The 15,380-nt window shown below is 35.7% G+C and overlaps 1 protein-coding gene across 7 annotated transcripts in view; it reads right to left on the bottom strand.

Moving 5' to 3' along the window:
* The window catches only part of KDM4C (lysine demethylase 4C), a 414,378-nt gene that overhangs the window by 122,702 nt on the left and 276,296 nt on the right, over positions 1–15,380 (bottom strand). For 5 of the 7 annotated variants that reach the window (XM_073021565.1, XM_073021567.1, XM_073021568.1 and 2 more), the window contains 2 exons: positions 4,071–4,126; positions 1,644–1,752 (listed from right to left, as the gene is read on the bottom strand). In XM_073021565.1, coding sequence (XP_072877666.1) covers positions 1,644–1,752; positions 4,071–4,126 — 165 coding nt within the window. The remainder of the gene's footprint in view (positions 1–1,643; positions 1,753–4,070; positions 4,127–15,380) is intronic. The other 2 variants (XR_012094785.1, XR_012094786.1) reach the window with 1 other exon arrangement.

Genomic DNA, 15,380 nt, shown 5'->3' with positions numbered 1-15,380 from the left:
GCTGCCCTTCCCTGCTGTTCTCTCAAAAACCCTTTGGGACTGATGCAGGTAACGTTAGATCTTTAAGGAAGCCATTTACAGACTACAGAAGCCAAGACACAGGCCCGTGGAGGCAGCCTCAAGAGCAGTGACTACTCCCTCTGAGGGTACTGCACTGGTAACAATACAGACACAAAGGTGATTTTAAAAGGTGGTGGTAGGATTTTGACAAATACATATTACTTTTATAATTAGAAAAAAAAATTGAAACGTTAACATTTGTTAATATTTGTCACACTAAACATTAAATTATTCAACATGTGGTAGTTCAACTGTTTTTTGGATATCATGTCTTATAGTCCTAATTCTTACAAACCTTTTGTTCGTTTTTTGGTGTCTTTTTTGGGGGGGGGGCGGTAATCTGGGTATTAGATTTTAAGCTTTCCTATGGAAGTCCAGGAGCTGAAGAATTATACTGTCTTCTTACTTCTTCTGACAGTCACTGTGACCTCTAGAGGGTCATTTAAATGCCCCACTCATTTCCATCTTAGAATACAAAACTTTCAACTACACATGCTGAGCATCCTAGGCCCGACACTCACATCAGCCCACAGCAATCATCAGTTCCGTGAAAGGCCCACATATTTCCTAGTGAAGTGAAATTCTTGATGGAGGTATGATGGCAAATAACAGTGTTCACTTTCACTTCTCAGAAAACAAAATACAGGAGACTAGATTGTGAGTTCCTGCAAGAGAGGCCCAGAGATGGCACACCCAGCTCCCCATTGGGGAAAAGAGCAGTGGGAAAACAAGCAACAGTCAAGAAGAAAGAGTCATAGTGATGGTGTCTGAAATGCTGCAAGTGGAAAAACCTTCAGTGGAAAACAACAAGGACTCAGGCAATTCTAGAGTTTTAGGTCCACCTGTAAGACGTGCTCCAATACATTAAGGTCATGTAGTTGTACTCTGGGGAATGTTCTAATTAGGTATATGCAATATAAGGGTCTAAACTAAAGATCTGTTGGCTCATAACTGAATAAAAGTACAAAGTTACTTCAATGTTAAAGACAATAAAGGCCTATATTTTCAATGAAAAATACTCTTAACAGAAACCAATGGGAAGATTTTTACACAGTTTCTGAACAAGCCAGAGAGTTTGGCCTATTAAGTGACTTGTACCTATTCAAGAGTGAGAAAATATTTTCGTAAAAATAAAAGCCTCTTTATTTCTCTGTGTGTCTCTTCTTGGAGAAGAGATAATGAAATTAGGTTAGATACATTTTGCTAGGTTAAGACCAACCAAAGAGAGTCAAGTGAGAAAAGTGAGAAAAATCTAAACAATTTAAATAGTTAGATGGCTCAGCTCCAATACTGACAAATCTTACCAGATAACCTATAGTTTGAAAGTTCACATTAATTCAGGAAATGTATTACTATCTTTTTCCTCATTTCAGACAGAATTTGAGGAAGGTTATAGGCAGACTTACAATATAACAGGAAAAGATTGTGTAAGAATAAATAAATTTAGGTTAAAGGAAAATAAGGGTAGAAAAGTAAAAGGAAGCTAGGAGAAAATATATCTTGGGAATGTGTGCATTAATGGAAAAATTCAAACTTGAAATTAACACTGATTTATGAGGTAAAAAAGAAGCTTTGCCACTCACCAATTTTAACCTCTGTAAAGGTATTCTGCCTACATCTATTTGTGTCCTTTCTGGGACATTAGTGAATCGAACTTCTGGGACCGCAACGGCGCACATGACATGGGCCCACCTACAGGAAAGGAGACATTAAACATAAACAAAAGTTCCCTAAACTTACATACTTCAACTTGGTGATGCCAGTTCTCACAGACGGAAAATACATGGATGAGCAAGAAAGCCAAAAGCCTAAATCCATCATGAACAGATTCTGAACTGTATACCTGCTGAATGATATACCTGGACAGACTCAGTACCACCGCTGCCCAACAACATTGTGCCATGAAGAGCTGGTAAAGGCCCAGGACTCTATCCTATCAAAGTGCATATATTTTTCTACACTTGATCTGCAAAACACTGAAATGTAGGTTTCTTATTTCATGTGATGCTGGAATATGCATGTGCTTAATGTACTTAAGCTAATCAATATGGCAAGAGATTAGTTCAATTAATAAAAGGTATGAACTGAGTATAGCATATAACCTTTTTAAATAATACAAATGTCATGAAGCAAACTTGTTCAAGTAGCAAAAGTTCTCCAAAAGAATTAATGCTAATCTTTAATTATATTGTTTCTCGCTGCAATCTTACTATAATCAATGAGACCCAGAGACAAAGAGAAATGAAGTTTATCTTGTACCCTGGTTTCCTACTTTTTTCACTTTCTGCAAAATGACAACTTTCTCATTACTACTATTAAACGTCTCATAAACGTTATATCCCAAAATAAATGTAAAGAATCATGAGGCTTGAAGAGATCTTGAAAGAATTGTCAAATCCATCAACATATTTTTAAGCCAAAGCATATTTACTTCACTCAAACAGCATCGGACTCTATCCTGTCTTTCAAGACCACAGGAAGGGAAAACAAGTATCAACCCCACCAGGGCATTCTTCCACATTGAAATAAATACTATCATTCTATAGAAAACACTATTTCTTTTTGTTGTGGTCCAAGCACAGAAAGAAAACTTCTTATCACCTGTCTTTATACAGGAACCACCTAAACCATCTCACAGTATGGCATCCAGTGCAATATCCAAGAACTAGTGAAGACTTTTTAGTATAGTGCAAATCGTACCAACCAGGACTGTGAAAGAACATCATCTTTCAAAAATTAAGCAAACCCTACAGCTCCTTACAACAAATTTCATTAATGTAATAATGATAAATACCTTCACTCCTCCTTCCCAGCAATCAGAAACACGTGCACATGTAAAGAATTATGCTAACTCCACCATTACATTACACCAGGAGTCCTAACTCCAGTGCCCAGGGGGCCAGGCGGAATGTAAGCAAATACACATATACCAGGAAATCATGGTGAACTGAGGAGTACCTGCCCCACTGACACTGGGTTCTATCCCAACTTGTTATTACTGCCTTATAGGGATATACAATCATTTGCAATTAAAGATGAAAATCTGGATTTTTAATGTAAAAATCTCTCAATTTAAAAATTTTAGATGCAATTTATAAAATGGTGCATGGATCCTACAAAACATATCTTGGACCTGAATCTGGCCCTCAAGTGCCAGTCTGCAAAATCTGCCCAGGTTATTTTGACATGTCTCTATTCCAGCATACCCTGTAATAATATGCTTTGGCCGCATTTTCAATATTAAAACCTGGTCATGAAAAAAAAAAAAAAATCTATGTAGAACAGTCATAAAAACTAGACTGCCTTCCTTTTACGATCACTTGTGACTCTCTTTCAAGACTCTCTTCATATTCTCCACCTGATCCCTTTAAATCTTAATATCAATGTTTTCTCCCAATCTTTTCTAATTTAGTACACTTATATTCTTGTTAATTTGCTAATGTAAAAAGCAAATGGTTTTGTTTTATTATCATTGTTATGACTGAATTATCTAAAGATCACAGTTTTGTTTGTTTGTTTGTTTGTTTTTTGAGATGGAATCTCGCTCTGTCACCCAGGCTGGAGTGTAGTGGCCCAATCTCGGCTCAGGGCAAGCTCCGCCTCCCGGGTTCACGCCATTCTCCCGCCTCAGCCTCCGGCCACCACGCCCAGCTGAAGGTATGCCCTGTTTTTAACAGACCAATAGCATTCATCATATTAAACACCAGGATTCTAATGGCACCTGGATGATATGGGCTACCTTCATTTTTAAAACTCTGTAAGTAAAAGAGGGGTTATTTTTCATGGCTTCAAATACAAAGAACAGAAGCGTAACTTGGACTACTCTTGCCCTGCCGAGATGACAGTGCTAACAGTAGAAGTCTCTGAAGCACAGAATTCCAACCTCAGATCTGAGTAGCAAAAGCTTTGAAACCACATGTACAATGAGAGGTAAAGCGAACTGTCATCCAAAGGTTCTACAATGGAGAAAGAAAAACAATGAAATTCAACACAGTTAATGTATTACTTACTTATTGTTCTTCGTTTGCTTAAGAGCACCTCCTCTCAAATTGCAGAGACAGCATTCCTGGAGGGAAAAGAAAATACCACATGATGACCAGACCCACACAACAAAAGTCATTACCATTCATCTAAATATTCTCAGAAATCCTGATTTTTCATTCTGAAATTAAAACCATCAGGAATTACATGAAGGTCTATCTCTGAGAAGTTCAAAAAGAAAGACAGAGGAGCGGGGAATGGTAAAGGTATGCCCCTCAAATTTCGGGGTGTAAAATTCTCCCAGAGGGAACCATCATGAACCTGGTATCATTTTAAATTGACATTGTCATCAAAGGAAAGCTGTGACACAGAGAACCCAGCAGTCCAGAGAACCTAGTCCGCATACCTAGGTATGTGCAAGAATTCTAGAGCAGAGAATGCACACACACGGTGTAGCCTTGTGCTCTGGGAATTCACTCCGGGATACAGGGCGGCTAATGAATGCAGTGTGGGCAGGCTTTTTTCTAATACAAGAATAAGCAAGAGGCTATTTTTAAACGATACTCGTTTCACCAAAGTAACACTTGGGCCTCACTCTTTCTGTGGGCAAATAGTGTTAGAAAAAGTGTCCTGATCAACCCCAGCTATCCCGCGCAAGAAAAGAGCATCAAGAAACGTTTTGCTTTATCCTTCCCACATAAGCTTATCCTCTCAGCATTCTTATGTGTCTTAGCTTAGAATGTACTTTTCCACTCCAAGATGACTCCAAGCTACAAATACAGATCTTCCTAGTTATTTCTCACTACACTCTCATGAAAAAGACCAGGATAAGGAGGACCAGAGAGCAGTGCACTGCCCTCTCATGACCTAAATTGTTTTTACATTAAATACCAAAGTAAAATTTTTATTTATTTTTATTTTTATTTTTTAAATTTAAAGGAGTTTAATTGAGCAATAAATGTGCGAATTGAGCAGCCTCCAGAATTATAGCAGATTCAGAGAGACTCCAGGGATACCTTGTGGTCAGAGAAAATGTATAGACAAAAAAAAAAAAAAAAAAAGAAGTGACATACAGAAATCGGCAGTGGAGTACAGAAACAGCTGAATAGGTTATGGGTTGGTGTTTGCCTTATTTGAACAGAGTCTGAACACTTAGCAGTCTATGAGTGGTTGAAGTATGGCTGCTGGGATTGGCCAAGACTCAGCTATTGTTTTTGTTTTGTTTTGTTTTGTTTTTTGTTTTTTTTGTTTGGTTTTTTTTACGAGTTGATGGCTGCAGCACACCAACATGGCACAAGTATACATATGTAACAAACCTGCATGTTATGCACATGTACCCTAGAACTCAAAGTATAATAATAAAAAAAAAAAAAAAACAAAGTAAAATTTTTAATTTCAAGCTTGTCCTCACAATTTTCTGCATTAATACATTTTTTAAATCGGAAGAAGTTATTTGGGGTTTTTTCCTCCAAACTGCATATACAAAACCTCTTTACCCTGTCCACTAAAGTGATGTTCCTTAACAAATTTTGACAATTTTGCCTAGCTTTACGAGGAATCCACCTAACTGATCTACCATTAATGAGGTGTGAAACTTCATAGCTTATACTTTTCTGAGGAAAACGATACAAAAACAACTGGAAAGAATCATGTATCTATGTAACTTTTGTTAGGCAGTAATAAATGCAAACAACCAGAAATGTCCAACAGGCTTGTGTGTCTGAAAAGTCTCTGTACATCTATATGAAAATTCCTGGATTCAGAGTAGTAAAAGATACATTGTGTGTATTGATTTGAATCCACTATAAACCCAGCTCGAGGAAATAACAACTCAATGAAGAATTTTCTCTATCCATACCACAAAGCCATATCCTAGAGGTCCTTGGAATAACTGGTTTTGATGAATCATACCAAGAAAGCAAAATTTCACAGTCCAAATACTGAAAATGAGAACTCTGGTAGTTCATTTCATAAGCTCTCAATTTTAGGCATTTTTCCAGTAATTTAACACACTTTCTACAAACAAAGAGGGAGTGAGAAAGAAAATGAATGAATGAAAAAGGAAACAAAACTTGAGGTCAAGTGCTTTCCTTATATACATGAAGATGTTAGTTTCAAAGTGGGAACGCAGCAAAGAGTTGCGGACTGTGAAGCACTCAGGCTCTAAGAGAATTAGATGTCTGATTAATGAAACTAGTAGTGAGAAGAAGCCTAAAGGGACAAGTTAGGAAAGTTAAATACGGCGCAGCAGCATGGAAGCTGCTCAAAAGCACCTGATTAGGATCATTAACAGGTACACATGTTCTAGAGCACCAATCTAATAAGAGGAAAAAGTCCTCTAAAATACAACGTGTAGGCTCAAGATTTTAAATGGAGTTAAGATGCTCCACCATCACAAGAAGAAACTCATTCTTTCTAGCCTCCCCTCCAAGTCACAGAATCTAATAGACAATTCCAAGTCCTTGGTTCACCTGACCTCTTAGCACCATACAACACTGTTGATCCTTCCTGAAACATTTTCTCCCTGTGGTTTCCATGACCCTTACACTCCTCATTGTCCTCCTGTGCCTCTAGTTGACTCTCAGCTTCCTTTCACAGGCTTCTCTTTCACTATCCTCAAATGCTGGAATTTCTGTAATAGGCCCTATTACTTCTCTCTCCACACATGCCTGCTGAGCATCTGATCCACTACCCTGATTCGGATCACTCTCTATGGCCAATGGCTCACACCTTAATTCCCTGAGGTGTCTGGCTGACAGTGCCACAGGCATCTCAAACACACACGCAAAACTGAACTCTCTTCTTCTCAAGCCTGTACTCCCCCACTGTTTTCCATCAGTGGTGCCTACTATCCATTCTAGCTCATATTGGAAGACATATTTCTCCTCTCATCTTTTAGATCTAATCAACTGAGTTCTGTCAATCCCACCTCCAAATCCACCCTGTTCTCTCCATCATCACTGCCATTCACTGATAGCCCCAGTATCCTTCACGAGACCTAAACTATTGCAATAGCCACCCAGAGCTACTCTGAACCCCATGAGAGAAGGTTTTTAATGCTTCTCAGTATTTAAAATGGCCTCAGAGGGCTAGAATCATCAGGTCTTGGTCTTGGCCAGCTTCACTGTGTTTAGACACCTCAAGGACCTCCACGAGGTTCCTTCTGTACTAAACACTTCAGAGCCAGCCTGTGCCACTCATCAATAAACTAAGCACATTCTTGACATCTCAACCTAAATGTTACTCCCTCAAACAAGAATCCCCAATCCCTTGGCTCAGGTACTTCTATCTCAGGCATTCACACTGACACTTTCACTGATACTCCCCTTTTATTAGCTTTATTACTCTTGCAACTATTTGTTGCATGCTATCTGCTGTCGTCACTAAACTGTAAACTCACTGAGTGCTATGAGAATATCTGTCAAGTTAATTGCTCTTACTCTATTATGATATCCAATAGAGAGTATACCCTTAATATGAGTTTGTTAATAACAAAACATGGCAAAACAGGGTAGAGTGAAAATCTTGAAAGTTAACAAAGGATTAATAAAATGCAAAGACCATTTTCACATACTGGGACTTTCTAAGGAAAGTATGCTGCAGGCTTTAGTGAGTTGACAAAGTTATTTTTGCCATGATTTACTTGAGAAATCTTATTTCTTTGTAAAGAACAAAAATATTCATGACCAGGTACACTCGTAAGTTATTTATATGATATCACAGTTTCTGTTCTATTCTCCCAATTTTGAAAAAAAAAAAAAAAGTAGGAAACAATGAAAGTCATGTCAAGTTACATCATTTGTTTGACTCAATGTCCCTCAGAGGGTCAAACTAGTTGATCTGGTAAAAACATAAAGATGCCAACCTGCCCATTCATTAATTTGTAGTTTCATCATATACCTATGTTTAAAGCCCAGTAGAAAACATACCAGGTAAGACAATTTTTAACCTTTCTTTCCTTTTTTAAATAGTACTTTACTGTAAGACAATTTTTAACCTTTCTTTCCTTTTTAAATAGTACTTTACTGTCAGAGAACAGAATTGGTATCTCTAAAAATTAACAAGTTAACTCTCACTCAAAAAGCAGCCCGAGTTTTAAGAATCTCCAAAGCCTAACACTTGTAAAGGCACTACACAAAACAGAGTAATTGTACCTGTATCATTTTCCTTCAAATCTTTCAATGAAAGAAGTTAAGGAGAAGGTAGGAAAGTTCTAGAGTATCCATCAAGACACTGAGTCATTAAACTTGATATCAAGAATAAAAATTAGAAGAACACAGACATGTATTGAAAGCCTAATGCATTCCAGGTACCATGCCAAAAATTTCATATACTTCACCTCCCTTCTTTAACACAAATTTATTAGGTAATTCATTATTTCACTTAATAAAGAAACTCAGATTCAAAAGATTAAGCAGTATTCCTAAAATTATCCAACCCAAAGGTTATCAAACTTTTTCTGTAAATGACTAGGTATTTACTAGTTTAGACTTTGCACAACTATAGAGTAGTTGTAACCACTCGACTCTGCCACTGGAGGAAAATATTTAAACTACTGGTTGTGTCTATATGCCAACAACATTGTTAATTACAAAAATAGGCAGTGGGCTAGATCAGGACCATAGGTTAAAGCTTTCCAAGACATGATCCAATCAGCAAGGAGAACAATTGAGATTCAAACTCATGTCTGCCTAATCCAAATGTCCATGCACCTTTTCTCTAGCATCTTCTGCCCCAAAGTATAAGGCAAGGTATAAGGTATCAAAGCAGAGTGCAAAAATAAACAAGAAACAATGCCTGCCCTGTGAAGCTCACAACTGACAAGAAGAAAGTTCTTGTATGTACTTAAACAAAACATGAAGATGATACCGGCAGAGGCATTACCAAGTCTCCATGTGCTCATTTCCATAAATAATCAAGAACTTCTTTTCAAAACATAATCCCTGCAAAAGAACCCATATCGTAAAAAATTGTGTTCCCGGCAGCATATAACAATTTGTGTTCCTATTTGTTTCATTAATCTAACTAATAAAACATCTCATTGGTATAACATCATTAAATTTTCCCTACTTTATCCTTCCAAGTAATGATACCATTTGAAACAAACCAACATTTTAGTTATGCTGTGCAATATAACCTCAGGCTAAATGAATCAAATTTAACTGAGAAGAAGAACAGTGAAACTGGACAGCCATACCATATCACAGTGTTTAATATAGAGCAGATAGCCAGGTTTAAATCAAAGTTCTGCCATTTATTACTCTTATAATTGTGATCAGTTACTCAACCTCTGGGCTTCAGATACTTTACCTATAGGGGAAAAAAATAGTACTTCTCTAAATTAGTTAATATATGGAAAACACTGCCTAAGCACGCACTAAATACAAAAGGTACAACAGTTAAACATGCACAAGATTAACTGGTTCTAGGTAACGTAAATATAACATTGTCAGTGCATAACCTCAGTGTAGCTGTTTAGTGGGAAACAAAAAATACGGATCTGTGATGAATAATCCTCTAGAGGTACAAAAAGCAAGAAACAGAACTGGAGAGAAAAGAAAATTCCAGGAACCCAACATCCAGGCAACTGTGGTCTAAAAAGCAAAAGATATTCCATAGTTCTTAAAAGTTGCCAGCTCAACTCTGAAAGGCAGGCAGATCTTCAGAATCTCCACAGTGCCCAGATAACAGACTCTGCAGAAGGGAAAGTCCTAATCCCACCCTCAAAACACCTGAAATCTGAGTGGACTTAATCAAACTAAAGCTGCAGCAAAGCACATGCCCAGCTCAAACATAAATCAGATTGACTTCACCCCACTGTAGGAACCTAAGAAAAAAAGTAGCACACCCTTTCTGGAAATAATAATATTCATTTCAGTCATCACAGACAAAATGTCTAGCACACAATAAAAAAAGTACAAGATACACTAAAAAGCAAAAAAAATTATTTATGATCAAGATAGGAAATAATAAAATGTTGATTTCATTCGACAGATTTAGAAGCAAACTGGAATTGGCAGAGTAAAAGTTTAATGACTTAAGAGACAAATGAATAGGAAGTACAGTCATCCCTCAGTATCCAAGGGAGAGTTGTTCCAAGACCCCTCACAGATACCAAAATCCAGAGATGCTGAAGTCCCTTATATAAAATAGCTTAGTATCTGCATATAACCCATGCATATCCTCCTGTATACTTTAAATCATCTCTAGATTACTTATAATACTTAATACAATGTAAATAATACGTAAACTGTTGTTATACTGTATCAATGAGGGAATAATGACAAGAAAAAAAAAGGATGTACTTGTTCAATACAGACACAACCATTATAGGCCTAACTACATTTCTGATCCACAGTTGGTTGAATCCACATATCCAACCATGGATACAGAGGGCCAAATGTATAGGATTGAAAGACAAAAGAGAGTTTTAAAAACCAACACAGATCTATGGGAAAAAAATATATATATATTCAATTTATGTATAATTGGAGTACTAAAAGGTGAAAAAAGAGAAAAGGGGTGATAATATTGGAAGAGATATTGACAGAAAAATTTCCACAACTGATAAAAGATATCAACCCACAGATAAAAAAATTGTAGCAAACTCTAAACAGATAAATATAAATAAAACACACCTGCCTACATAGTAATCAAAATTCTGGAAACCAAATAAAAAGAACGTATCTTAAAATCAGAGGGGGAAAAAGTCACATTCAGTAAACAACTATATGAGTTACACGTACCATCTAACCTGAAATTGTGAAGGCAAAAAGGCAATGGAACAATATCTATTAAATACTACAAGAAAAAGCTGCCAGCCTAAAATTCTACTTCCCAAGAAAACAACCTTTAAAAAATAAAGGCAAAACAGAAACACTCTCAGTGTGATAAAAATCTAACAGAATTTATCCCCAGGATATCCACATGATAACAAATGCCAAAATGAAGTTCTTCAGAATGAGGAAAATGAAATCACGCATTACCGAGGATCAGCAGGAAGGAATGAAGAACGCCAAAAATACCTGGGTAGATATAAAATCATGGTTTTAGTATCTTCAACATACATACACACACACACACACACACACAGAGTGGGGTAGAGAGAGAGAGGCAGAGAGGGAGAGAGGAAGGGATGGAGGGAAAGAGAGAGGGAGGGAGAGAGGGAGGAAGGGAGGAAGGGAAAGGGAAAGAGAGAATGAACAAATTTCATTAAAAGACAAATGCTTAAAACAAAAATAATAACACTGTGGAGTATAGTACATGAAGAAGTAAAATGTAAGATAAGACCAAAAATCAAAGGGAAGTGTTAATGAAGTTATACTGTTTTAAGACTTTTACATTGTTCATGAAGTAGGATATTATTTGAAGGCAGAGTGTGCTCATTCAAAAATGCAAATTGTAATTTTTGGCAACCATTTATAACAAAGGCCTCTAAATATTTCCCAGTATTGAATTCTAAGAAACATAAGCTCACAATCAAAACTTAAAAAAACACAAGAAATACGGTTCTATCTGCAAAAAATAATAGTGGAATTAGATGCAAAATGATCTAAGCCACAAAATGTAAAATACATAGAGTAGACCCATGAACAATATTAGTTTGAACTGCATGCGGCCATTTACATATAGACTCTGCCAACCTGAGAGAGCTGGGCCAACCCCTCCTCGTCTTCCTTTACAGCCTACTCAACATGAAGATAACAAGGATGAAGACCTTTATGATGATCCACTCTACTTAATGAATAGTAAATATATTTTCTCTTCCTTATGATTTTCTTAATAACATTTTTTCTCTAGCTTATGTTATTGTAAAAATACAGTATATAATAAATATAACATATAAACTGTGTGTTAACAGTAAGCTATTAGTAGTTAGGTATTGGGGGAGTCCAAAGTTATATGCAGATTTTCAACTGCATTGGGGTCAGCACCGCTAACCCCCATGTTGGTCAAAGTTAGCTGTATTTTAGTAAGTTTTTAAAATAAACAAGTATATTAAAAATATTTTAAAAGACTCTAAATGACAAATTACATTTCCAGAAGTCAACCAAATAAAATACTAGGAACAAAAGAAAAACATTGAAATTAGAAATATACATAATATTTTGAATAGCAGGTTACTCCTAAGAACAGAATTAGAGAGCAGAATGACAGAGCTGAATAAATAACCAAAAACTCATACCAAAAACTATTCAATAATGGTATTCAAAATGTCCAGATCCAACTGAATACAGTATGTCTTTATGTGTATGTCCCTGACTCATAAAAATATATTCCAATTGATTTACAGACCTAAACGTAAAAACAGAACAGACCTATAAAAGTATTATAAGAAAATACAGGTAAATATACTGATGAAGTTAGGATAAATATGGTTCCTTAATAAGATATTTAAAAGACAAAAGATACATATCAAAATTTAAAAATCATAAAGAATAAAATACAATATAATTGACATAAAATAACATAAAAATATTCCCAATATAAATATCAAAAATTGTTTTCTGGAAAATATTTTTTAAAGCCCACAGTTACAAAAAATATATAACAAATTCAATGACTCTTCATTGCCAGCCAGTAAGCACACGAAAAGAAAACCAACCTCAAGAATAAAGAAAACGAAAAAAGAAAAGAATGAGATCTACCCTTACATTTTAAAATCAGAATATATCTAGTTTGGGGGCATGTAAGTTGCTATGATGGTTTTGGAGAAGAATTTAATATTGTCCATTAAAATTTAAATGCACAGAAATAATGACTCAGCAGGTTGACTTCTTGTAATCTACCTTAAATATTTAAATCTATGGAGAAGGACTATATAATGACTATAATTTCATTTCTGTTTATAATGGAGAAAATAGTTACCTCTGGTGGGAACTGGAATTATCAGAAGCCTAAATTTTATTTGTAATGTCCAAATTTTTATAATAAAGCTTGAAATTTCAAACAGTAATGAAAACAACACGGTAAATCCATAACCACTGGGATACTAAGAATTAAAAAAAGGAGTATGAAGGAAAACACTAAGGCAAGTTAAATACATTGTGATACCATTTGGGTCCCTTACAGCAAGCCGTAACACTAGATTGTAATACATAGAAAAGAGTTGAAAGCCCAATTGACAAAACAGCTTAAGTAGTTTTCTGTAAAAAATGAAATTTGAGATTTTGAAAGTGTTGGAAACGGTAGACTTTCCTGATAATATCTAGTTTCTTTGTATTAAAGAAAGCAAACTCACAGACACACACAAAAAGAAATTAAACCTTTTGACAAGAAATGTGCCATTTAAACTTAGTGTGACTGTGGGTATTTATATCATTTTTTTCTATTTTCTTTTAGATGAAAATTTAAAACAGGCACCTGTGATCTCTTCTAGACTCTTTCAGTGTACTATAACTTCTTTCCAATCTAACCTATGGCGATATCAAAACTGTTCATCCTTACAGAACAAAATAAATAAATAAAATCCAACAGTCTGCTCATTGCCAGCCTTGTTTTATGTTTAATGAGCATGCCTTTGCCAGGAACAATAACACCCAGTGTAAAATGACTCACTATTACAAAGATTTGCATATACTGCTAGTCAGCCAATGTTCCCTAAAACAAAACAAAAAATATATATACTAAAATGCCTGTTATAACATGATTACTCTATAAGGCAGCTGTTATTTCTGCCTCCAAAGAACAGCATTTAAAAAGCCATTCTGCTGTGTATTTTTTTCCTCAGGGTGGCTAAAAGATGAATGAAAAAATATAAAATCTGATCATATTCTGAACAGTTTTGTACTTTTCCTGATGAGGTCCCTTTTGCTCACCTAACACCACTGACAAAATCCCCTTTTAACAATGCCAGGTATTTTTAAAATTTGATTTCATAAAAAATCACCACTGAGATGAACAGTTAGTACAGCAATTCATAACATGGAATGATTTCTTTATGGCTCAGTTATTAAACCATGGAAAAGAGTATTATCATCAAAATGCTGACACAACATTAACAATGGTGAGAACGGCATTGTTATAATATGGCTATCACAGTTGTTCATTATTTGCAGCCAAGGGAAATCATGTTCCAGTGTCTCTTCTATAAAACATCAGTTAAAGAAATGCCAATACCAACATTCTCAAGCTGTGTTGTAGGAAGCTCTCATTTTAGCTAGCATATCCATAAGTGCCACTAAAGCCAATTTTCAGTGTCGTAGAAAAATAATTAGATTGAAGTACCCCCACAAACACACCCTCATTTATCTGACATGTTCATAACAGAAACGCAAAACCATATAATAGGGTTGTCTGAGCTGGGAAAACAAAGAGTAATTAATCACATTAGCAGAAAACCCATGCTGATCAGCAAGACATGGGAGAACCATTTCTGGATATGTGGCTCGTTATCAGGGCTGGAGAGAGGACAGGCTCTCTCATCGAAGGACAGAGCTGGTATGAGTTCTGAGTGATTATAAAATTGAATGACAAGTTTTCCTGCAGTACCTTTTAAACGGAAATTCCATAAATTTGGAAATCCAAAATTCACCTCTAATGAATTCTGTACTAGCAAATAAGTTCTCTCACTTAGTGAAAACATTCATTCATTAATTCAACAAATATTAATCACCACGATGTGCTCTAGACCCTGAGCACCAGCAGTGAATGACAAAGATCCTGCCCTCACAGTTGACCTATATAGGGGGTGGTGCAGACAAATCTTTTAAGTGAAGTAGGCTTGTATTCGAACCAACTGAAAATATTGAGAAAGTTATAATACACAAATTGAATTTTCATTCAGTATTTTTTGCATTCTAGAAATTTAGTTTTTCTTCATCTAATTTACAACACTAACCAAGTAAACTTACTACATTTTATCTATTTAAATATCATCAGACAACAACTTATAGAAGAACAGAAAATCATGTTCTGTTTGTTTCAAAATACATTTTTTTTCTGGATTTATCCTCCTAATGGCATTGCTTACAATGGTATGAAAATTAATTTGAGGTGTTCAGAGCACCGCTCTGGTAGCTATGTTACAAGCCAGACACGTATTAAGTGGCAAGAAGCATGAATAATTTAAGACTGGTCAGAAGTACTCTACATGGAGCTTACTACATTTACATAATAGTATTTCCAGGATCCTGAGCAAAGTACTCTAAGATGAACACACATCTTAACTTTGTTAACATTATACAACATTTGGTTTTCAAATTAAAACCCAGCTGGCTTATTCTTTCTTCCCAGCATGACCACTGACAACAAACAGCAAAGTACCTGATTTCAAATACCTAGAAATAAATTTAACCAAGAAGGTGAAAGACCCCTATAAGAGAAACTACAAAAAAATG

This window comes from Chlorocebus sabaeus, chromosome 12 (assembly GCF_047675955.1).
Source record: "Chlorocebus sabaeus isolate Y175 chromosome 12, mChlSab1.0.hap1, whole genome shotgun sequence".
Lineage (NCBI taxonomy): Eukaryota > Metazoa > Chordata > Mammalia > Primates > Cercopithecidae > Chlorocebus > Chlorocebus sabaeus.
This window is presented reverse-complemented; position numbering and strand designations above follow the sequence as displayed.